Below are 26,763 nucleotides of genomic sequence, written 5' to 3' on the forward strand. Positions count from 1 at the left end.
CAGTTTTTGATTACATTTCGCATGCATGGCAGAACAATAGTTTTATATGCAGATAGAGTGCTCCAATATATTTGTGATTGTTCAAATCGGCACTAACAATGCACATGCAACTGCACATTTTATCAGGTCTGAGTAGATATTACTGATTGGTGCAATAAGTATTGTGGTGACATCACAGCACTATGTCTGTAGCATGTATGTACACTAATCCCTATCACAGCACAGTAATTGCTATCATACTACCTAACACCCTGCACTTAAACATATCAGCTACACTATATCACTATCTAACCTACACTGACTATCTCCTACTAACTATCTGTATTATATATAAATTAACTATCTAATGTAATTGAATAAGGATCCAGATGACTCAGCAAAGCACAGAGCACAGCAATGACATTGCTCTCTGTCTCTCAAAACTGCAAAAAAACTTTCCTAGTGGTTGGTAAGAATGTTGCTAAGCTCAGACAAAGATATTGCAGCCTTCTCATTGGCCTACAAGCAAGAAGGGAGGGTACTGATGAAAAAAAATATTCGTGATTACGAATATATAGCACCATATTCTATATCTTTGCGAATTCTCGAAGTGCTGATATTTGCGATAAAAATTTGTGATTAGAATATTTGCAATCAACCCTATTTTGCAGTTGCAGGCATACTGGCTGGGGGCTGGCCGCTCTGCTTTTGCACCCTGCTCCCTCTTTTGCTGTGTGGTTGGTGCTGCGTGACCCCAATTTTTCCCTCTAAACTGCACATGTCACTGGCATGACCTGGATGCCATGTGAGATCTAGGACCTCATCATCCTCCACCCACTCCTCACCCCTGCCCTCCTGGCTGGTCTGCACACTGCAGAAAGCTGCAGCAGTTGACACCTCTGTCTCATCATTATCATCATCATCATCATCAGAGACATGTGGCGGTGGTTCTCCCACATCCTCATCCTCAAACATAAGTGGTTCGGCATCAGTGCACTAACTTTCTTCCACTTCTGGGGCAGGGCTAGGTGGATGGCCCACGAAAACTCCGCCAGCCAAGTCATCAAAAAGCATAAGTGACTGCTGCATGACTTGGGGCTCAGACTGCTTGACTGATGTGCAAGGCGTTGAGGTAAGTGACGGATGCCCATGGGCCACTGGTGAAAACTCTACACTTTCAGCAGAGGACCAGGTGGAGGACGATGTAAAGGAACTGGAGGAAGTTTCAGCTATCCAATCTACTACTGCCTCTACTTGTTCTGGTCTCACCATTCTTAGTGTGGTATTCAGGCCTACAAAATGACACAGTTTCATTTGGGTGGGTAGCTGACACAGATTGACAACGTCCTCTCCCTGCAGCAGGAGGTCCACGACCACCAACACCACAGCCACATCCGCTAGTTCATCCTCTCCTCATCTGTTATGGTCACCCAAAAAATTGGCTGACAGACAAACAATTGTATATCCATGTCACAGATGCAAAAGAGGTGTTTGGAACAAAAAAAAAAAGTAGGACACACTGACTCAATTATGCAGCTGAATAACATTATATATCTCTTTGACGTGCAGTGTGTTTCAAGTGCAGTGTCTTTTGTGGAAAAGTAATGTCAGCTTGGGACTCTCCATCTTGGCTGGACACAAGCCATCAGTTCTCTGAAATGTGTAGAGTCAGCTACATGGAAAGAGAGGGATTGTAGTACCAGCATCTTGGCCAGGTGGACATTCAGCTTCTGCGCGATTGGATGAGTGCACGCATACTGTTGTCTTTTTGCAATGGCTTCGGTAATAGATTGCTGTCAAAGCAAGTGACAAGGAGGTGGAGGAGCATCAGGAACAATAGAGAGAATGAAGTTGATGGGAAGGAACAACAGCTTCCTTCTGCTGATGTTGTTGAGCCTTGACTGCCTCAAGCAGCACCAAGTACCTCATAGCACCTTAACTCCACAATCAAAATTTACACCACCATTTACGAAATATGGGAAAATAGAGGCGTTTGTAGACCTAGTCACTAGGGATCTCAAAAAGATAAAAACTAGAAAAGCACTTTTGGGATCAAATTTAGCCCCACAAGAGAAAGTAGCGTTGGACAGTCTCATCAAAGAAAAAAATCTAGAGATTTAAGCCTCAGACAAGGGGGGGGGGGGGGATATAGTGCTCCTTGATAAGGAGTACTATATACAAATGGTGATGGCGCTCTTGGAGGACATAAATACATATCGATTACTTAAAGAAAATCCGACAGAGAAATTCAAACAAGAACTAAAATTTATCTTGGACCAATATAAAGAGAAAGATCTCATCACTAAAGAAGAATTGAAAGTTCTTTACAACCCCCATCCAAATATAGCTACATTTTATGCTATCCCCAAAGTGCATAAAAAATGTGATCCCATACCAGGGAGGCCCATAGTGTCGGGCAACCAAAGTCTGTGTGAGGGGATCAGCAGCTATGTGGACCAGATGATATCCCCTTTTGTACCCAGTTTATCCTCTTATCTGAAAGATACCAAAGACACGCTGACTAAGCTCCAGGGTATTCAGGTCAACAAAACCACCATGATAGCGAGTCTGGATGTAAAGGCTCTCTATACCAGCATTAAACATGATTTGGGCCTAGAAGCAATTAGATATTATTTAGACACTAAAGGCGCACAGTACCCTGAGCACAATAAGTTTGTTTTATCACTGTTACAATTTTTGTTAACTCACAATTATTTTATATTTAATGATAAATTTTATTTACAGTTCACTGGAACAGCTATGGGGACGATTTGTTGTGCACCTAGCTTTGCAAATTAATTTTTAGGGTGGTGGGAGGAGCGCACAGTTTTCACAGAGGACAATTATCAATTCACAAGTCACATATTATACTGGGGTCGTTTCATAGACGACATTTTAATTTTATGGGATAGCACTAGCACACACTTCCTTGAGTTTGTAAAGGAACTTAATAATAACCAACTAGGCCTCAAATTTACTGCTGAAATAGATAAGACAACCTTAAATTTTCTTGACCTTACAATTTCCCTGGAAGATGATGGCAGTGTCAAAACCACTATATACAGGAAGCCTACTTCCACAAACAGCCTATTACATTGGCAAAGTCACCACCCTACTACTCTTAAAAAAGGAATTCCCATTGGGCAATACCTTCGGGCAAAACGAAACTGCTCCACTATTGAAAGTTTTGAGGAAGAATGTAGGCTCCTATTTGACAGATTCCTGTCAAGAGGATATCCGAAAAAGACGTTACATTATGCATATAACCAGGCGAAAAAAAGTAATAGAACCACCCTACTAATTGACAGCAAACAACCTGGGAACCAAACTGAGAAAGTAGTACGGTGTATAGGCAACTATGATGGACAACACAAAAAGATACGTAATATTTTGAGACAACACTGGCATATACTGCTCTCTGACGAAGAACTTAAAGAGATCATTACCCCTAGACCAGCCATTACATTCCGAAGGGGACAGAATTTAAAAGAAAAACTAGTGCACAGTCACTTCACCCATGACAAAAAACAAGATAAACCTACCTGGCTTCGGACGGTAGGATCATACCCATGTGGTGATTGTAGGTTCTGTGAAAAAATGACACCAAAAAAGGAATCCGGCTGACAATAAAAAATATCAGATTAAAGAATATATGTGGGTAAAACCACTCAAGAACTTAGGAGACGCATCTCAAAACATCTTAGTACTATAAATATTATTAGCGACACACCTCTGTCGAGACACATGCAAAGTAAACATAATGGAAGTACCCAGAGCCTAGAAGTATGGGGTATCCAAAAACTTAAGCTAGGCCCGAGAATGGGTAATTTGGATAAGAGGCTACAACAGGAGGAAACCCGGTGGATATATTGCCTGGGTAGCCTGGCTCCACATGGTCTGAATGAGGGCTTCACATATGCCTCGTTTCTCTGAGAGCGATTCCTACAACTTGTTTGTAAATGTTAAATTATATAAGAGACAAATTAATTGTAGAACTATTCAATGAAGTAAGTACAGGGCGGCAAAGCAGGTGTGAAAACCTGCAACCTGACTAACGAAATACGTACCTCAACCTTTTAGGCGAAACTATATAATACAAGGTATAATCCATCTAATAAAATCAAAATAATCTACTGTGGCACTAAAATAAAATAATGAATAACAAATAAAAATAGAAATAAACATAAATTCATACTTACCAGGAGAGCCACAGATGAGATGCAGCGAAGCTAGAAGTAGAGGATACCTATGAAATATAGAAAATAAAGTGGATCAACATTGAGCAGTAGATGAAGGCCATTATCCATAAGAAGCACAGAATAATGAGCATAGCAATGATGAAAGTAATGATGAAAGGAGGAAAATCTTCTGAGCTATCTCCATCACGACCTGGTACCATATTAAAAATGCCAATGAGGGGGGAAGATCCCTTAGCCATATAAGGCATCTGAGCAGATGTCACTAAGGCAAACGATCTGGTCCTTTCTAATTGCTGAGGACAAGATATAACTGATGGATCATAAAACAAGAGAAGGTCTCACACCTCAAGACCAGGCGCACGGGTCCATGAGGCTGAGTAGCTGCTGGACTGAAAAGAAGTTCCAGCGAGAATTTACATAATGTAGTAAAAGTTGGGAGAAATTCAAAGTCCAAAACGTGCACAGGAGGAGTTGACCCCGGAAGGTCCATTATAGTGAGTAGGCACAGTCAGTAAGTAAGCCCTCACCAGGTCTAAGTGCCCGGACATGCGCAGCACTGGCTACGATATGCACTCCAGTGAAGAAGTTCCGGTGCATGCGCAGAAGCAGATCCCACTGGCCTGCGCTATTGTCTATCATCCGAAGCAGGAGCAGTACATCACAGCCCTTACATAGGAAAAGCGAGCAGGCACAGCTAGGAAGTAAGCCCCCGCCAGGTATAAGTGCCCGAACATGCGCAGCACTGGCCACGATATGTATTCCAGCGAAGAAGTTCTGGCGCATGTGCAGAAGCAGATTACAGCGGACTGCGCTATTACCTATCACTTTAAGTAGGCGCAGTACATCACAGTATCCACATAGGATAATGCTAAGTTTTTAGACATGCGCATGGATAAAACGCAAACGGCTTACTCTAAGGAATTACAACTATTACACACATGCGCTGTGGTGAATAATGGTCCGCTAACCAAAAGAGCAGACGCATGTGCACTTAAACTAAGAGAGTAAAACTGTAACATAAGTGCCCAGACATGCGCAGTAACGAGTAACAGTTTCGATTGGCCTTGGAGCGCAAACAGACACGATGTAGCCATATGCCCATTGGATGACAACTGAGGGGGAGGAGCTACCAGCAAAACGCTCCCTGAAAAGTCAACACGGATTGGCCGAATCCTCAGCTCAATAGTAAAAGAAACACACATTAGTCAGTTCCAGTGTGACGCGCGCAAGGAGGTTTTAAAAGCCTGGTCCCGCCCCCAACACAATTCACTGCCCATACCCCTGAAGACGCCAAGTTTTGGCGAAATATGTCGCGGGGCAGAGAGTGATATTAGATACATTTTAGCCAGCCATGTCATGCAAAGCCAGAACTATGATATAATAAGAGGCAATTAGACAACACTAGGAAGGCACTGTTATCAATAGGTAGCGCACTGTGGAATAAGCAGTGTGCACCAAACAGGGCATAGCAGATTCTATGCGGAGACAGGTTAGATAGCTAGGCAGAAAATATGAAGATTGCCCTCCAGTGGTCCTGTGGCAATATTTAAATAATATTAGAGATAGTGCAGACATGGCTGATATTTTAAAATAAGGTAGTTCTAGACTAAAGAAATTTTAAGGACAAGTAATAAATGTTAATTTTTAGTACCTTAATAACACGTGTAAACCCAGAGACAATTACTGGCCATCTGTAAAAAAATTGGTCAAGTCCATATTAACACCCATGGATATGGAATAGAATTTTCAACAAACCCATAAAGATTTGTTGGTGAGATGTCCACCTTTTGACAATATAATGTACAGAATATGACATCCAATAATTCACTGCATCACAGAATATGGACAGATTAGTTTGAGATTCTATTATTCCAGTCAATTAGATTAGAGGCATCTCTAAACTGATCACATTTTGCCTTTCTGAAGTGTGTGGCTCTTCGACCAAACATTTTATTCAGTGGAAATCTATTATATTATCATCCCTATTTTCTAGGTACAATTTGACCACCCTCTAGTTTGGTTCTTTGCCACTTTTTCTTTTATTAGATCTACTGTTTTCAGCTTTCCTGTTGATATCCCCATAAAAGCTAACTCATGCCGTCACAACTATTTATCTTTGTAGAATGTACGGTAAATTGTTATAATGGAAAATATGAAATCCTTTAATCTAAATCTTTGTGCAGTCTGTTCCTCGTGATTGTAGGATTAAATAAATGATATCATGTAGTCAATACTTTGTTATATATTTCTGTCTATTTTGCAGCTGGCTTGCACATATGTAAAACAAAATATAGCTGAGAGATTCACAGAAAAGCAATATATTGTGGGAGCCAGGAGCTATGTTTTGGAGCAAATTCTAAAAGGTATGTATATGGAGATATTATGTTTGTCTTTTGTGAGGTACAAATAATACTACAGTTTTTACTCTTAGTAAATAATGTGTTTAATATAACTGAATATCAAGCCCATATTTCTATGGCATACAGATGAAATACTAATAATCAGCAGTGACACAACACAAAGCTATTCTGACACAATTCAGACATAAATCTCATCCCTCTCTCAAATATATACAGTACAGACCAAAAGTTTGGACACACCTTCTCATTCAAAGGGTTTTCTTTATTTTCATGACTATGAAAATTGTAGATTCACACTGAAGGCATCAAAACTATGAATTAACACATGTGGAATTATATACATAACAAAAAAGTGTGAAACAACTGAAAATATGTCATATTCTAGGTTCTTCAAAGTAACCACCTTTTGCTTTGATTACTGCTTTGCACACTCTTGGCATTCTCTTGATGAGCTTCAAGAGGTAGTCACCTGAAATGGTTTTCACTTCACAGGTGTGCCCTGTCAGGTTTAATAAGTGGGATTTCTTGCCTTATAAATGGGGTTGGAACCATCAGTTGCGTTGTGGAGAAGTCAGGTGGATACACAGCTGATAGTCCTACTGAATAGACTGTTAGAATTTGTATTATGGCAAGAAAAAAGCAGCTAAGTAAAGAAAAACGAGTGGCCATCATTACTTTAAGAAATGATGGTCAGTCAGTCCGAAAAATTGGGAAAACTTTGAAAGTCTCCCCAAGTGCAGTCACAAAAACTATCAAGCGCTACAAAGAAACTGGCTCACATGCGGACCGCCCCAGGAAAGGAAGACCAAGAGTCACCTCTGCTGCGGAGGATAAGTTCATCCGAGTCTCCAGCCTCAGAAATCACAGGAAACCACAGGAAACAAGCAGAAGAGACTTGTTTGGGCTAAAAGAACATAAGGAATGGACATTAGACCAGTGGAAATCTGTGCTTTGTCTGATGAGTCCAAATTTGAGATCTTTGGTTCAAACCACCGTGTCTTTGTGCGACGCAGAAAAGGTGAACGGATGGACTCTACATGCCTGGTTCCCACCGTGAAGCATGGAGGAGAAGGTGTGATGGTGTGGGGGTGCTTTGCTGGTGACACTGTTGGGCATTTATTCAAAATTGAAGGCATACTGAACCAGCATGGCTACCACAGCATCTTGCAGCGGCATGCTATTCCATCCGGTTTGCATTTAGTTGGACCATCATTTATTTTTCAACAGGACAATGACCCCAAACACACCTCCAGGCTGTGTAAGGGCTATTTGACCATGAAGGAGAGTGATGGGGTGCTGCGCCAGATGACCTGGCCTCCACAGTCACCGGACCTGAACCCAATTGAGATGGTTTGGGGTGAGCTAGACCGCAGAGTGAAGGCAAAATGGCCAACAAGTGCTGAGCATCTCTGGGAACTCCTTCAAGACTGTTGGAAGACCATTTCAGGTCACTAGCTCTTGAAGCTCATCAAGAGAATGCCAAGAGTGTGTAAAGCAGTAATCAAAGCAAAAGGTGGCTACTTTGAAGAACCTAGAATTTGACATATTTTCAGTTGTTTCACACTTTTTTGCTATGTAAATAATTCCACATGTGTTAATTCATAGTTTTGATGCCTTCAGTGTGAATCTACAATTTTCATAGTCATGAAAATAAAGAAAACTCTTTAAATGAGAAGGTGTGTCCAAACTTTTGGTCTGTACTGTATATATATATATATATATATATATATATATATATATGAAAAAACGGACAGCACTCCAAGTAAAAGTAAGTGGTGTTTATTCACCCATGTGGATGGCCATCCACATGGGTGAATAAACACCACTTCCTTTTACTTGGAGTGCTGTCCGTTTTTTCATCTTTATCAAACGGGGTAAGCTGCTACATCCCTGGACCTAAGCACCCGCCTTGTGTTTTTTTCCAGTGCCGCCATTATTTTTCCTTTCTATATATATATATATATACAGACGTGGACAAAATTGTTGGTACCCTTTGGTCAATGAAAGAAAAAGTCACAATGGTCACAGAAATAACTTTAATCTGACAAAAGTAATAATAAATTAAAATTCTATAAATGTTAACCAATGAAAGTCAGACATTGTTTTTCAACCATGCTTCAACAGAATTATGTAAAAAAATAAACTCATGAAACAGGCATGGACAAAAATGATGGTACCCCTAGAAAACACAGAACATAATGTGACCAAAGGGACATGTTAATTCAAGGTGTGTCCACTAATTAGCATCACAGGTGTCTACAACCTTGTAATCAGCCATTGGGCCTATATATATGGCTCCAGGTAATCACTGTGTTGTTTGGTGATATGGTGTGTACCACACTCGACATGGACCAGAGGAAGCAAAGGAAAGAGCTGTCTCAAGAGATCAGAAAGAAAATTATAGACAAGCATGTTAAAGGTAAAGGCTATAAGACCATCTCCAAGCAACTAGATGTTCCTGTGAGTACAGTTGCACATATTATTCATAAGTTTAAGATCCATGGGACTGTAGCCAACCTCCCTGGACGTGGCCGCAGGAGGAAAATTGATGACAAATCTAAGAGACGGATAATCCGAATGGTAACAAAAGAGCCTAGAAAGACTTCTAAAGAGATTCAAGGTGAACTTCATGCTCAAGGAACATCAGTGTCAGATCGCACCATCCGTCGTTGTTTGAGCCAAAGTGGACTACATGGGAGACGACCAAGGAGGACACCATTGTTGAAAACGAATCATAAAAAAGCAAGACTGGAATATGCCAAACTACATGTTGACAAGCCACAAAGCTTCTGGGAGAATGTCCTGTGGACAGATGAGACAAAAATCGAAGTTTTTGCCAAGGCACATCAGCTGTATGTTCACAGACGAAAAAATGAAGCATATCAAGAAAAGAACACTGTCCCTACTGTGAAACATGGAGGAGGCTCTGTTATGTTCTGGGGCTGCTTTGCTGCGTCTGGCACAGGGTGTCTTGAATCTGTGCAGGGTACAATGAAATCTCAAGACTATCAAGGAATTCTAGAGAGAAATGTACTAGCCAGTGTCAGAAAGCTTGGTCTCAGTCGCAGGTCATGGGTCTTGCAACAGGACAATGACCCAAAACACACCGCTAAAAACACCCAAGAATGGCTAAGAGGAAAAAATTGGACTATTCTAAAGTGGCCTTCTATGAGCCCTGACCTCAATCCTATTGAGCATCTTTGGAAGGAGCTGAAACATGCAGTCTGGAAAAGGCACCCTTCAAACCGGACACAACTGGAGCAGTTTGCTCATGAGGAGTGGGCCAAAATACCTGCTGAGAGGTGCAGATGTCTCATTGACAGTTACAGGAAGCGTTTGATTGCAGTGATTGCCTCAAAAGGTTGCGCAACAAAATATTAAGTTAGGGGTACCATCATTTTTGTCCATGCCTGTTTCATGAGTTTATTTTTTTACATAATTCTGTTGAAGCATGGTTGAAAAACAATGTCTGACTTTCATTGGTTAACATTTATAGAATTTTAATTTATTATTACTTTTGTCAGATTAAAGTTATTTCTGTGACCATTGTGACTTTTTCTTTCATTGACCAAAGGGTACCAACAATTTTGTCCACGTCTGTATATATATATATATATATATATATACACATATACACTAAGGGGTATCAGGGTACATTATTTTACAGGGGTAATATAACTACTGGTTATCAGGGTAAATTATACAGGAGTAATATAACTAAGGAGGGCTATCAGGGACATTTTACATGGGTAATATAATTATAATATATACTGGCCCCCTCTGTGTTATTATTATTATTCTTAATATTATAATTGCCCCCTCTGTATTAGGCAATTGTGCGGAACGGGTGCGGACCCATGCATTCTCTATGGGGACAGAATCGATGCGGAAAGCACACAGTGTGCTCTTCGCATCCACATTTCCGGAGCGGCCTGCCGAACTTCTGCTCCTCTCTCCAACGTGCTCTGTTGAATCTTCTGCACATCTCGAGGCCCCGCCCCCTGTATGATGAGACTCCGCCTCTTCCTCCGATCATCATACCTCCCTGCAGCAAATCCATTCTAGCGCTATACTTTCTCATAGGCTTCAGACCACTCGCTTGAAGCCTATGTGAAGCATGGGATCAGGAGTTGGGACTTGGCAGGTGGCAGTGCAGCACGGAGGTGATGATTAGGGTGTGCCCAAGCACACCTGGCACACCCCGTGCGCACATGCCTATGATATATATATATATATATATATATATATATATATACAGTAAAAATAGCTAAAAAAGGGCAGCACTCCAAAAAGTAAAAATGCTAAAATACTTTATTTACCCATATGAGACACGCAACATTTTGGCTCTATACAGGAGCCTTTCTCAAGCAGTGAGTACAGACAAAATACTGAGCTTAAATACCATTATACTAGGTCATATCAATTCACAAGACAGGTGTAATCAATTCATAATACATAAAACAATTTAGCAAAAATTACAATACAAGTGCATACGTTACAGTGTAACACCAGTAATCACTGATGCATGATTGTACAATAAATATTCAATTAATAGACTGTGTACATGATTCTGTGATCTATAGAAATTCTTACATAAATTCATAATTGACAATCATGACATTAACAGTGCCAGCTGTGTGTAATGATAAAGTGCTAAGTGCTTACTACGTAGGTAATGCAGACGGAGGGTGAAGGAGGAGGTAAAAAATGGATGGCTGCCATAGCTCATGCGGTCCGGCGTGCCCGTGGCGGCAAGCTACAGACTCAACTCTTCACGAAACCGACCGACAGGAACACACTATTGACAAATAGTAGTCACCCTAGATTTATGGTTAGATCCTTGCCCTATTCTCAGTTTTTAAGGGCTAGACGTGTAGTCTCAGACCCAGATGTATTTGATGACATTCTGGATATACTGATAAATAAGTTTAAGAAGCGTGGCTATCCCTCTAAATTGCTTCATGAGAAAAAGGAATTAGTCAGGAAACTGAATAGGGTTGACACTCTAAAAAGGAAGGAACAACAAACTAAATCGGACAGGATCCCTTTTATCTCGATGCACTCTGAACAAAGCATAGAGATAGGGAATATCATTCGACGTCATTTGAATATATTGGGTGGGTACCACAGTGCCATTAAGGAATTTCATTCCCAATTGGTCAAGGCCGATGTAGGTGCACTAAAAACAGCAAGACAGACAACGCTGACAACATGCAATGTTGGATGTTTTCCGTGTCTATCATGCGTCAATTGTAAATACATTCTAAAAGGCAGAAATTTTGTGCATCCACAAACTGGGATAGTATATCAGATACGGTATTATTTGACTTGCGATTCCAGTTATATCATTTATGCACTGACGTGTCCGTGTAATTTGATTTACGTCGGTGAGACAACCACTGACTTCAAGTCACGGCTTAACAATCACCGTCTAAGCATAAGGAAAAAAACGTCTCGAACTGCCGGTGTCAAAACATTTTGTTGACATTTAAACACACAGAAAGGGATTTGAGATGCTGCATTATTGATTTTATACCAATGCCTAGGAGAGGTGGCAACAGAATTAGCCTTTTGAAAAAAAGGGAATTGAAGTGGATTCACACACTGAAGTCCCTTAAACTGCATGGTCTGAATGTGGACTATAAAATTGGGGTTGGCTAGGACTGTGGTTTGCCCTTTTGCTGTGTATATTGTGTGATTATTTGTACTGGACAAAAAATATATGTTCTTTATGAATTCTCATATTTTTAATAATAATTTATTGTTCCTTTGTTTTTCTTTATACTACAGTAGGTATGCCACGGAGTATGGAGTGAGGAAGTTTGAGGCTGCATCCGTGGGCGGCGTGCTGTTATAATATACTGATGAGGATTGATCTATTTTTGATTATATTTGGGATCTTTGGAGTTGTAGTCCATTGTTTGAACAGTAGGTTGTGAGGAGAACCCTCTTTAACAGGTGGTAATAGGTGGGCTTGGATCATAGACACAGTGCGACTCTGCACTAGCGTGCTGATGCGCAACTAGTCTGGGATCCCGGATGGGGGCTTCACTTCTTATGTTGCTGTGGCCCGCATCCGAACACACTTAGCCACTGATAGAAGTTATGTGGCACTAATATGTGCTATCACCTGATCTTTGCATACATCGGACTTCGCTGCTAAAAGCGTCTGGCAGTGGAGATATTATTCCCATAATGAAAATGGCCGAGATGACTCTGGGACGGCAGTGCGCAGCCGCGGAGCTGCGAGCATATCGAGACCTGGAAGTGTACGTCATCGAGACATGCGCAGTTGCGCCACGGGCACGCCGGACCGCATGAGCTATGGCAGCCAGTCCATTTTTTACCTCCTCCTTCACCCTCCGTCTGCATTACCTACGTAGTAAGCACTTAGCACTTTATCATTACACACAGCTGGCACTGTTAATGTCATGATTGTCAATTATGAATTTATGTAAGAATTTCTATAGATCACAGAATCATGTACACAGTCTATTAATTGAATATTTATTGTACGATCATGCATCAGTGATTACTGGTGTTACACTGTAACGTATGCACTTGTATTGTAATTTCTGCTAAATTGTTTTATGTATTATGAATTGATTACACCTGTCTTGTGAATTGATATGACCTAGTATAATGGTATTTAAACTCAGTATTTTGTCTGTACTCACCGCTTGAGAAAGGCTCCTGTATAGAGCCGAAACGTTGCGTGTCCCATATGGGTAAATAAAGCATTTTTGCATTTTTACTTTTTGGAGTGCTGCCCTTTTTTCACTATCTTTATTCACTATGGCTTATATCCATATTGGGCTAGTTGGACCTGCTTTTATACCATTGACGGTGCTGCCACTATACTTTTTTGTTTTTCTATATATACAGTATATATATATATATATATATATATATATATATATCTCGACTGGACCGATCTTTACCATATTTGGCACACAGGTACATTAGTTTCTGGGAAGGTTTTAGACCGGGTCTCAGCTCAGACCGGGTCTAGCACATACCGTTCCTGAGATATTCCAAAAAAATGACCTGCATTAGCCAATACAAGCCTGTAACTGCCATGCACATGGTCACATGTCCCTTATCAGCCAATAGAAGCTTGCAGGACCTTAGTCTCCACATACACACAGTATTATACCAAGTTTCCATAACAACCCAGCCATTTTTCTCCACTGCTGTAAGTCAGCTTTAGGCTAGGGCTACACAACAACAATAAGTCGCATGACACATAGGTCACAACTACACTGGGACATGCATCCATCTTGGATGGATTTTATGCAACTAAATGTCATGCGAAGCCTGTTGTCACGTAGCCCTAGCTTTAAAGGGGCAGGGCGCTGTGGAGGTCACTGTTAAGGGGGCAAGGGCCCCTATTAAAGAGGCAGCTGTTGTGGATGTCACTGTTAAGGGGGCAGGGGCCACTATTAAAAGGGCAGCTGCTGTGGAGATCACTGATAAAGGGGTGGGCACTGTGGAGGTCACTGTTAAGGCGGCAGGGGCAGTATTAAAGGGGCAGCTGCTGTGGAGGTCACTGTTAAAGAAGTGGGCACTGTGGAGGGCACTGTTAAAGGGGCAGGGGCACTATTAAAGGGGCAGCTGCTGTACAGGTCACTGTTAAGGGACGGGCACTGTGGAGGTCACTGTTTAAGGGGCGGGCACTGAGGAGATTATTGTTGAAGGGGCATTCACCATGGACATTACTGTTTAGGGGGAAGGCTGCTGTGTGGATATTACTGTTTAGGGGGCAGGCTGCTGTGGAGGTCACTGTTAAAGGGGCAGGCACTGTGGAGGTCACTGTTAAAGGGGCAGGCACTGTGGAGGTCACTGTTAAGAGGCCAGGAGCACTATTAAAGGGGCAGCTGCTGTGGAGGTTACTGTTAAAGGAGAGGGCACTGTGGAGGTCACTGTTAAAGGGGCGTTCACTGTGGATGGTACTGTTAAGGGGGCAGGCTGCTGTGGAGGTCACTGTTAAAGGGGCAGGCACTGCAGAGGTCACTGTTAAAGGGGCGTTCATTGTGGAGGTCACTGTTAAGGGGGCAGGCCACTGTGGAGGTCACTTTTAAAGGGGCAGGCACTGTGGAGTTCACTGTTAAGGGGGAGGGGTACTGTAGAGGTCACTGTTATGGGGGATACTGTCGGTACAGTGAGAAACATAAGTATTTGAACATCCTGCGATTTTGCAAGTTCTCCCACTTAGAAATCATGGAGGGGTCTAAAATTCACATTGTAGGTGCATTCGCACTCTGAGAGACAGAATAAATAAAAAAATCAAGAAATCACATTGTATGATTTTTAAATAATTTATTTGTCTTGCACTGCTGAACATAGGTATTTGAACTCCTGAGAAACTGCACAAATTCTTTCTCTTAAAGACCTGTTACTGGGCCTTTAAAAAGTCCACCTCTACTCCACTAATTAATCTAACTTAGAAGCACCTGTCTGAGCTCTTTAAAGACACCTGTCCACCCCACAGTCAGTCAGAAGCCAACTACTACCATGGGCAAGACCAAAGAGCTGTCAAAAGACACCAGAGACAAAATTGTTGACCTCCACAAGGCTGAAAAGGGCTACGGGGCAATTGCCAAGCAGCTTGGTGAAAATACATCAACTGTTGGAGTAATTGTTAGAAAATGGAAGAGGCTAAAGACGACTGTCAGTCTCCCTCGGACTGAGGCTCCATTCAAGATCTCACCTTGTGGGGTATTACTGATTATAAGAAAGGTGAGGAATCAGCCCAGAACTACAAGGGAGGATCTGGTGAATGACATGAAGAGAGCTGGGACCACAGTTTCAAAGGTCACTGTCGGTAGAACACACCGTCATGGTTTCAAATCAGTCATTGCACGGAAGGTTCCCCTGCTCAAGTCATCACATGTCCAGGCTCGTCTGAAGTTTGCCCATGACCATCTGGATGATCTAGAGGAGGCATGGGAGAAAGTCATGTGGTCAGATGAGACCTAAGTAGAACTTTTTGGTCTAAACTTCACTCGTGTTTGAAAGAAAAAGAATGATGAGTTACATTCCAAGAACACCATCCCTACTGTGAAGCATGGGGGTGGTAACATCATGCTTTGGGGGTGCTTTTCTGTGAAGGGGACAGGACGACTGCACTGTATTAAGGAGAGGATGAATGGGGCCATTTATTGTGAGATTTTGAGCAACAAACTCCTTCCCTCAGTCAAAGCATTGAAGATGGGTCGTGGCTGGGTCTTCCAACATGACAACGACCCAAAGTACACAGCCAGAATAACAAAGGAGTGGCTCCTTAAGAAGCATATTCTGGAGTGGCATGTTCTGGAGTGGCCTAGCCAGTCTCCAGACCTAAATCCAATAGAACATCTTTGGAGGGAGCTGAAACTCTGTGTTGCTCATCGACAGCCCCGAAACCTGACAGATCTAGAGATCTGTGTGGATGAGTGGGCCAAAATACCTGTTGCAGTGTAAGAACTACAGGAAATATTTGACCTCTGTAATTGCAAACAAAGTCTTCTGTACTAAATATTAACACTGATTTTCTCAGATGTTCAAATACTTATGTTCAGCAGTGCAAGACAAATACATTATTTTAAAAATCATACAATGTGATTTCCAGAATTTTCTTTTTTACATTCTGTCTCTCCTACAAGGTGAATTTTAGACCCCTCCATGATTTCTAAATGGGAGAACTTGCAAAATCGCAGGGTGTCCTCACTGTATCTTTTAATGAAACACAAACATTAAATGAAATAGATTAAATATACCTGTGCGAAGCCGGGTTCTTCTGCTAATATATATATATATATATATATATATATATAGATATATATATATACAGTACAGACCAAAAGTTTGGACACACCTTCTCATTCAAAGAGTTTTCTTTATTTTCATGACTATGAAAATTGCAGATTCACACTGAAGGCATCAAAACTATGAATTAACACATGTGGAATTATATACATAACAAACAAGTGTGAAACAACTGAAAATATGTCATATTCTAGGTTCTTCAAAGTAGCCACCTTTTGCTTTGATTACTGCTTTGCACACTCTTGGCATTCTCTTGATGAGCTTCAAGAGGTAGTCACCTGAAATGGTCTTCCAACAGTCTTGAAGGAGTTCCCAGAGATGCTTAGCACTTGTTTGCCCTTTTGCCTTCACTCTGCGGTCCAGCTCACCCCAAACCATCTCGATTGGGTTCAGGTCCGGTGACTGTGGAGGCCAGGTCATCTGGCGCAACACCCCATCACTCTCCTTCATGGTCAAATAGCCCTTACACAGCCTGGAGGTGTGTTTGGGGTCATTGTCCTGTTGAAAAATAAATGATGGTCCAACTAAACGCAAACCGGATGGAATAGCATGCCGCTGCAAGATGCTGTGGTAGCCATGCTGGTTCAGTATGCCTTCAATTTTGAATAAATGCCCAACAGTGTCACCAGCAAAGCACCCCCACACCATCACACCTCCTCCTCCATGCTTCACAGTGGGAACCAGGCATGTAGAGTCCATCCGTTCACCTTTTCTGCATCGCACAAAGACACGGTGGTTGGAACCAAAGATCTCAAATTTGGACTCATAGAACAAAATCTTCACCTGGTTAGCAGTATTCCACCCGCAGTCCACAGCAGGCTTTAGTGGCCTGTTTCCCGGCATGCGGCTCTCAGTCCTTTAGCACGGCACAAATTCACAGGTCCCAAAAGACAGAAACACCCCAGCTTCTCTGTCAGATGGAAGATAAACCACACCCAGCTGAGACTGCTGGCTGGGTTTTTATATAGGCCAAAAAAGACCCGGCCTGGAGCATGGGGAGTAGCCACCCACGAATCACTTTGGCTACTCCCAGTAAGAGCCGACCCAGATCAGCTTTACAGCAATACTAACAACAAACAGTGTCTGACACTAGCTGCCACTGACACTTAAAACTACCGGCTCTTACCTCACCGAGGCAAGGAATCTCGGTGACACATACCTTCAATCAATACTACAAGAAAATTTAGACTGGCACATTCTTATTCATAATTATAGGTGCAATCCATAAAGCAAACATGGTTGATTAAAAATAATGACTGCACACACATATAAGCAGTAAAGCTGAGAAATGGGGATCATTCTAAATTCAAGTGGTGTTATACCTACTATAAATGGATTAATGGAAGCTCTTAGCGCACATTTTAATCAAACTTGTGTCGGGTCCATCTACCAAGCGTCAAGGTGGCTTCTGCAGTCTAAATTTTCTTGTAGTATTTATTGAGGGTAGCGCCTCTTTTAGACTGAGCAAACGCCCATCTGCCTGGGGCTTCTGAGCAAAGTACAAATGTAGCTGGTTCCTACACTGCCCTGAGAATGTGGACTTGGATAAGTCCAAGAGAGGCGGTATATTAGTATCACTGTTAGAGGTGACTGTTAAAGGGGCATGGTGCTGTGAAAATCTTATATTAAGAGGATGAGATACTGTGGAGGTCACTTTTAAAGGGGAGGGTCACTGTTCAGATCAATGTTAAGGGGGCAGGACGCCTTGCAGGGCCTTGTGGGGGGTCACTGTTAAGGGGTCAAGCCACTGTGTAGGTCACTGTTAAGGGGGCAAAAAGCTGTGGAGGTCACTGTTAAGAGAGCGGGCCACTGTGGGGGGGGGGGGTCACTTTTAAGGGGTCGGGCTGTTGTGGGGGGTAGATCATTGTGGAGGGTGATTGTAAAGGGTGCAGGTCACTGTGGAGATCAGTGTTAAGGGGAGGAGTACTGTGGAGGTCACTGTTAAGGGGGCAGCCTTCTTGTGATGGTCAAAGTTAAGGGGATGGGCTGTTGTGGAGGTCAATGTTAAGGGGCAGGGTGCTGTACATGGTCAGTTTTAAGGGGATAGGCCGCTGTGGAGAACACAATTATGGGGATGGGGCTGTGAAGGTCATGTTAATGGGGTGGAGCACTGTGGAGGTCACTGTTAAAGGAGCAGACTGCTGTGGAGTTTAAAGCTAAGGGGATGGGCTGCTGTGGAGGTTACTATTATAGGGGAAGGGTGCTGTAGAGGTCGCGGTTATGGGGAACACTGTGGATATCATTTAACCTCTCACATACATTGAATTAAAGAATGGAAATATACACTTGGACGCCGGGTCATCCTGCTTTTATGTATATTTAAAATAAATTTCTGTGTATCTGTTTGTCTGTTCTTCATGTGCTACCAAATGACTGGATCGATCTGCACCATATTTGGCACATAGGTACATCAGTGGTGCGGTAAGGATTTAAACCAAGTCTCAGCTATGTAGGGAGTATGGTTCCTGAGATAGTGCCAAAAAATGTATTAGCCAGTACAGTTACATGACCCTTATTATACAGTAGAAATTTGCAGGTCCTTCAGTCTTGGCATACACAGTTCCACCAGGTTTCCATAACATTTCCATTTTTCTTTACTGTTAGAGGTCTTTGTTAAGGGGAGAGGTGCTATGGGTGTCACATTTTAAAGGGGTAGGGTGCTGTGGAAGTCTTTTATAAAGGGAGTGTGGTACAGTGGAGGGTAACTCTTAACGAGGAGGGGCCCTGTGCAGGTTAATGTTAAGGGAGCGGAACACTGTGGGGGTTATTTGTTAAGGGGTAGATCATTGTGGACGGTCACTGCAAAGGGTGCAGGCTACTGTGGATGTCAGTGTTAAGGGGTGGGGTACTTTGGAGGTCAATGTTAAGGGGAATGGGGTGCTGTAGAGGTCACTGTTGAGGGGGTGAGCCACTGTGCAGGTCACTGTTAAGAGTGTGTGGCACTGTAGAGGTTACTTTTAAGGGTATTGTGGGGTGACTGTTAAGGGGCGGGCCACTGTTAAGGTCAACGTTAAGGGGTGGTCTGCTGTGGAGAACACTGTTATGGGGCAGAGGGCTGTAAAGTTTACAGTTAAGAGTGGGGCACTGTGGAGGGTCAGTCTTAAGAGGATGGGCTGCTGTGGAGAATGCTGTTATTGGGGTGGGGGCTGTAACGGTCACAGTTAATGGGGTGGGGCACTGTGAATGTTATTGTTAAGATGGTGGGTTACAATGGAATTCACTGTTAAGGGGGTGGGCTGTTGGGGAGGTCACTGTTAAGGAGTAGAGGTGCTGTAGAGGTCACTATTATGGGGATCACTGTGAATATCTTTTAACCTCACACACAAACATTAAATGAAATAGTCAAAATATACCCGTGCAAAGCCGGGTCATCCTGCTAGTACAAAATAAATACATAGATACAGATTAATATCATGTGTCCATGTATATGTAGAAGTACATTTTAAGTGACTGGTTTGAATGTAGTCTAAATGTGTAACACATTTTCTTTTTTATGCAAAACATTTTCTTTTTTAAACTCTTCCCATAGCCCACAATGTCTAAAAAGTCTGACTATATATCTGAAAGTTTTTAAACACATTTGATTGGAAAATGTGAACATTTCACTGACAAGTTTCTGTTTTGCAGATTTTTATGTTTTTTCTCTGTTCAGGTGTACAGTTTTTTGGGGTAATCTTCACTATTTAATTCTGTTCTGTAACATGTATGATATGACCTAGTGAAAGCATGCTGGCTCCCATTCGTCCTTCTTCTGGTCTCTGGCTTGTTTACTTCCGACCAGGTATGGACATGATCACCTGCATCAATGCAGCCAGAGACTGGCATGTCTCTAGGCAGCATGTGATCCAGCAGTGACATGCAACTTGGGGACACACCACTACTGAAACCAGTCACTGGCTACAGCTCTGCAGAGGACCATGTCCATACCCCGGGCAAAAGTAAACAAGACCAGAAGATGGACGAATGGGAGCCAGGGCACAAGGCTGAATCGACAGGGAGAAGGGAAGTATGATTTTGTCATTATTTCATCTGTACTATGAGACATAACTAAGTAGTGAAGATTCTCAGAAAACACTTTAAGTAAGACAACAAACTGCTTGTCCTTTTCACTTAAATAGAGGAGAGTGGTGAGATAAATGGCAATAGGACAAGTATAGCAAAGCTTTCTTTTTAATCTTAGCTTACCCCATTCCACAGTGAACTCTTCACAAGTCACTGAGCATACCCACTACAACTCTCACAAAGAAGACACGTTTTCAGGTGACAAGATCTCTGCCCCCATAACCACTAACAGAAAATATTATCAAAATGTAATGGTCTATCAGGTCTGAAAGCATTGCTCAAATTTCAAAGTGCGTGTGTTTGTCTTACCTTGTCCTATATCTCAAATGTATTTATTTGTTGTTGAACATTGTCATTAAAGGCAGTAGTGGATTGTAAGTGAACACTGTTCTTAACAGTTCATTAGCTTTATCTACTCCTTACTAGTACACAAAATAGTGTATCACACAACAAAATCCTACAGTAGTTCCCTGATTTATAACAATCACGGCTGCTTTATCCTAATGAATTCAATCAAAAAGTGGCCAGCTTCTTGCAATTTGTGCCTATTAGACATTTGTAGCATATCAAATGCAAGTTTTACAGTACATCATATGTATGTATTATACAGAAGTACTGACCAGTATAGATGTGAGTACACTTTGGGTGAGATATAATACTATTAACTGCTCTTGTCTGTCTCTCTCTTCTGACGGTTTCTTCCTTCACCTTCTTCCCCTTCCCTCTATATAATCCTCTATGGGATGATGTAATCAGATTCCTCAATGAGCATCCCCTCGATGATGGATTTCTCACAAATTTGTGAAAGTCTGTTTAGAAATAAAAAGGAGGGTGAGGGGGAGGGAAGAAAATAGCTGATCACTGTAGCACAAGGCAGCCTACTTTGATGAGATATGTTGCAAAATTTCTTATATTCTTTTTTTACCATTGACTTAAAGTTGTCTGAAAGTACAGTGATAATTTAAACACCCATAATAGGAGAGATATTTTTATTCATCTTCCTATTATAAACCTGGCCGATTGATTCACTATAGCCACTTGATTGCAGTATTGATCAAGAGAAAGTTAAAATGTATGGAAATAACAGTATGGAAATCAGAATACATACAGATGCATCAAGCCCGACTGCTTTTAGATCTGAAAATCAGTAGAACAGTTGTACTGAGGATGACAATCTGTCCTGATCATGTGATGGACAGAAAGTTCATGATTTGTTACAGAACACAGATAACAGTACTGTAAGAGGTCATTACGTGGACCAGTGTTATATCGACGTTCTGTGCCCACCACCACTCCTGCCCTGACCTCAGCATGTCCCTGACTATGATTTTTGCCGACCCTTCAACTTTTTGCACCTGTGTCTTTGACCCTCATGGGTCAGCCATCTACTAGACAGAGACTACTACAGGAGCTTACAGCCTGGTGGCTTATTTTGCAGTGAAGTCCAGATCCTTGTATAAGGTAAATGGTGAATACAAGTGAACTGTCAGGATAACACCCTAAGGATTAGCTCAAAGTTAAATCTGTTGGTTAAAACAGCGGTTCCACACCGACTGCCGTAACAGTCAATACACAAGGCAGTTGACTGACAATAAATAGTTAGTGCTACCGACAAAAGTTGATTGTTTGTGCTGTATAAACCGTGGATCACCTGACAATTAGTTTTGCTTGTTTGTTGGGTGATCAGTAGCACATTTACAAGGAAAAGTTATTAGGAAAGAGCATTCATACAAATGTTCATTACCAATAATCTGCCCATGTAAATGTGACCTAATGGTTTTCAACCATGCAACTACCTACCCATCACATGACAAGTCAGATCTTTATCCCCTGGAAATAAACAATTAAGGCTACTTTCACACTAGCGTTTTTCAATTCCGCTGTTAAGATCCGTCATACGTGTAGGATCTCAGTAGCAGAAGAAAAGCTTCATTTTTGTCCCCATTCATTGTCAATGGGGACAAAACTAAACGAAACAGAATGCACCAAAATGCATTCCATTCCGTTTGGTTGCGTCCCCATCGCGGTTGTGTCCCCAGCGTTTTTTTTTTGTCCGCGATGTGGTGTGGAGCAAGCCAGATCCGTCCTAACAGACTGTAAGTCATTGGGGATGGATCCGATTTCTCTGACACAATAGAAAACTGATCCGCCCCCCATTGACTTTCAATGGTGTTCATGACGGATCCATCATGGCTATAAAGGACATAATACAACCGGATCCGTTCATGACGGATGAATGCGGTTGTATTATTGTAACAGAAGTATTTTTGCAGATCCATGATGGATCCGCGAAAAACGCTAGTGTGAAAGTAGCCTAAATTTGGTATTAACAACAAGCTGAGATCTTAAGAGCTGTGACGATTTTATATGGAGCATATATACTACACTGAATACTCTTTATTTACTGAAATCAAGCCCTTTTGAGTTTGTTATTAATAGTCTGCATTCCGTGGCATCATGATATTACAGGTTGCTCGATCACTTTTATGGCTTGATACGTACCTTGCAAAACATTTGCTGGAAGCAGGTGAATAAATGTTGGCACCCACTGTAGATATTATATTTTTTAGTTGTTCAGCTTTATATAAAATATTTTAGCATATTGTGTAACTTTATAGGAGCCACCAAATGCTATGATGCCTTATCTTCTGATTTGCTAAGAAATACACTGGCATCTTTTGTACAGCTGGGGATAGTAAAAGCCAATAAATTGTGAGTATATTACTATTTTATTTTTTTTACTGTTGGAATTTATATCATTGAACTTATTCTCACTTTTGTGTAATAAGCATATACTCATGTATAGCTACGAGTATATGTTGCTTGAACTGTACTTTTGCTTAGCATAAGTTTCTGGAAAAAATGTGGTGATTTATTGTATAATATATGTTTGTAAGGTTAGAGCTCTGTATTTGTGATACAGGCATCCAAATCTGTTTCTCTTCTCACAGCCATAGTGTTAACCCCTTCCCGACATATGACGTAATAGTACATCATGGCGACAAGTTGCTTGACGCATTTTGATGTACTATTACGTCATGATGATTGGGCACGCACCGGGTCCTGGCAGTCCCTGATAACCGGGCCCCTGCTGTATTCGCCAGCATTTCTGTAAAAGCCGGAGGATTAACCCCTTCTATGCCGCGGCCAGCGCTGACTGCATGCAGCGGATGAGGGAGCCCTTCTGCTGCGACAAGGCAGCTCTATGCCATGCACAGGCTGCACAATGCCTTGCACGGCATCGGGACCTGCCTTCTGCGGGGGCCGAGGAGATCCAGCCCCAGGCTGGGTCCCCTAGGCAACCTGTTAGTGTATTACTCAGATGTATTGTAATGCATTGCAGATGAGATCAGACCCCCAAAAGTTGAAGGGACAGAAATAAAGTTTAAAAAAGCAAAAAACATGTTTTTAATAAAAAAGATAAAGTTTTAAGTAAAAAAAGAAAAAAATGCCCCTTTTCTCTTGATTTTATAATAACAAATAGAAAAAAAAGGAAAAAACACACATATTGGGTATGACTGTGTCCATAATGACTGACTCATTAAATATATTGCATGATCTACCCCGTCCGATAAACACCATAAAATAAAAAAAATTAAGAATTGCTTCTAAAATTCTAAGCCTTCTAACGTCCTAAAGAAATTAAATGACATTTACAAAATGATGCTAACATAAAGTAGACATATGAGGAATGTTAAGTAATAAATATTTTGTGAGCTATCACTTTCTGTTTTAACCACTTCAGCCCCGCTAGCTGAAACCCCCTTCATGACCAGAGCACTTTTTACACTTCGGCACTACACTCCTTTCACCGTTTATCGCTCGGTCATGCAACTTACCACCCAAATGAATTTTACCTCCTTTTCTTCTCACTAATAGAGCTTTCATTTGGTGGTATTTTATTGCTGCTGACATTTTTACTTTTTTTGTTATTAATCAAAATGTAACGATTTTTTTGCAAAAAAATGACATTTTTCACTTTCAGCTGTAAAATTTTGCAAAAAAAAACGACATCCATATATACATTTTTTGCCAAATTTATTGTTCTACATGTCTTTGATAAAAAAAAAATGTTTGGGCAAAAAAAAAAAAATGGTTTGGGTAAAAGTTATAGCGTTTACACACTATGGTACAAAAATGTGAATTTCCGCTTTTTGAAGCAGCTCTGACTTTCTGAGCACCTGTCATGATTCCTGAGGTTCTACAATGCCCAAACAGTAGAAAAACCCCACAAATGACCCCATTTCGGAAAGTAGACACCCTAAGGTATTCGCTGATGGGCATAGTGAGTTCATAGAACTTTTTATTTTTTGTCACAAGTTAGCGGAAAATGATGATGATTTTTTTATTTTATTTTTTCTTACAAAGTCTCATATTCCACTAACTTGCGACAAAAAATAAAAAATTCTAGGAACTCACCATGCCCCTCACAGAATACCTTGGAGTGTCTTCTTTCCAAAATGGGGTCACTTGTGGGGTAGTTATACTGCCCTGGCAATTTAGGGGCCCAAATGTGTGAGAAGAACTTTGCAATCAAAATGTGTAAAAAATGACCGGTGAAATCCGAAAGGTGCACTTTGGAATATGTGCCCCTTTGCCCACCTTGGCAGCAAAAAAGTGTCACACATCTGGTATCGCCGTACTCAGGAGAAGTTGGGGAATGTGTTTTGGGGTGTCATTTTACATATAACCATGCTGGGTGAGAGAAATATCTTGGCAAAAGACAACTTTTCCCATTTTTTTATACAAAGTTGGCATTTGACCAAGATATTTTTCTCACCCAGCATGGGTATATGTAAAATGACACCCCAAAACACATTCCCCAACTTCTCCTGAGTACGGCGATACCAGATGTGTCACACTTTTTTGCTGCCAAGGTGGGCAAAGGGGCACATATTCCAAAGTGCACCTTTCGGATTTTGCAGGCCATTTTTTACACATTTTGATTGCAAGGTACTTCTCACACATTTGGGCCCCTAAATTGCCAGGGCAGTATAACTACGCCACAAGTGACCCCATTTTGGAAAGAAGACACCCCAAGGTATTCCGTGAGGGGCATGGCGAGTTCCTAGAATTTTTATTTTTTGTCACAAGTTAGCGGAAATATGATGATTTTTTTTTTCTCTTTTTTCCTTACAAAGTCTCATATTCCACTAACTTGCGACAAAAAATAAAAAATTCTAGGAACTCGCCATGCCCCTCACGGAATACCTTGGGGTGTCTTCTTTCCAAAATGGGGTCACTTGTGGCGTAGTTATACTGCCCTGGCAATTTAGGGGCCCATATGTGTGAGAAGTACTTTGCAATCAAAATCTGTAAAAAATGACCGGTGAAATCCGAAAGGTGCACTTTGGAATATGTACCCCTTTGCCCACCTTGGCATCAAAAAAGTGTCACACATCTGGTATCGCCGTACTCAGGAGAAGTTGGGGAATGTGTTTTGGGGTGTCATCTTACATATACCCATGCTGGGTGAGAGAAATATCTTGGCAAAAGACAACTTTTCCCATTTTTTTATACAAAGTTGGCATTTGACAAAGATATTTTTTTCACCCAGCATGGGTATATGTAAAATGACACCCCAAAACACATTCCCCAACTTCTCCTGAGTACGGCGATACCAGATGTGTCACACTTTTTTGCTGCCAAGGTGGGCAAAGGGGCACATATTCCAAAGTGCCCCTTTCGGATTTTGCAGGCCATTTTTTACACATTTTGATTGCAAAGTACTTCTCACACATATGGTCCCCTAAATTGCCAGGGCAGTATAACTACCCCACAAGTGACCACATTTTGGAAAGAAGACACCCCCAAGGTATGTCGTGAGGGGCACAGCGAGTTCCTAGAATTTTTTTTTTTTGTCACAAGTTAGCGGAAAATGATGATTTTTTTTTTCTCTTTTTTCCTTACAAAGTCTCATATTCCACTAACTTGCGACAAAAATTTAAAAATTCTAGGAACTCGCCATGCCCCTCACGGAATACCTTGGGGTGTCTTCTTTCCAAAATGGGGACACTTGTGGCGTAGTTATACTGCCCTGGCAATTTAGGGGCCCAAATGTGTGAGAAGTACTTTGCAATCAAAATGTGTAAAAAATGGCCTGCGAAATCCGAAAGGTGCACTTTGGAATATGTGCCCCTTTGCCCACCTTGGCTGCAAAAAAGTGTCACACATCTGGTATCGCCGTACTCAGGAGAAGTTGGGGAATGTGTTTTGGGGTGTCATTTTACATATACCCATGCTGGGTGAGAGAAATATCCTGGCAAAAGACAACTTTTCCATTTTTTTTATACAAAGTTGGCATTTGATCAAGATATTTATCTCACCCAGCATGGGTATATGTAAAATGACACCCC

General features: G+C 41.5%; 1 protein-coding gene across 4 annotated transcripts in view; it reads left to right on the forward strand.

Annotated features, from left to right (window-relative positions):
- The window catches only part of LOC122935744 (dihydroxyacetone phosphate acyltransferase-like), a 477,317-nt gene that overhangs the window by 332,246 nt on the left and 118,308 nt on the right, over nt 1-26,763 (forward strand). For 2 of the 4 annotated variants that reach the window (XM_044291607.1, XM_044291608.1), the window contains exons 13-14: nt 6,442-6,541; nt 23,026-23,119. The exons of 1 other annotated variant lie outside the window; for it this stretch is intronic. In XM_044291607.1, coding sequence (XP_044147542.1) covers nt 6,442-6,541; nt 23,026-23,119 — 194 coding nt within the window. The remainder of the gene's footprint in view (nt 1-6,441; nt 6,542-23,025; nt 23,120-26,763) is intronic. One more of the 4 variants, XM_044291609.1, reaches the window with a different exon arrangement.

Source organism: Bufo gargarizans, chromosome 4, assembly GCF_014858855.1.
Source record: "Bufo gargarizans isolate SCDJY-AF-19 chromosome 4, ASM1485885v1, whole genome shotgun sequence".
NCBI classification, from domain to species: domain Eukaryota; kingdom Metazoa; phylum Chordata; class Amphibia; order Anura; family Bufonidae; genus Bufo; species Bufo gargarizans.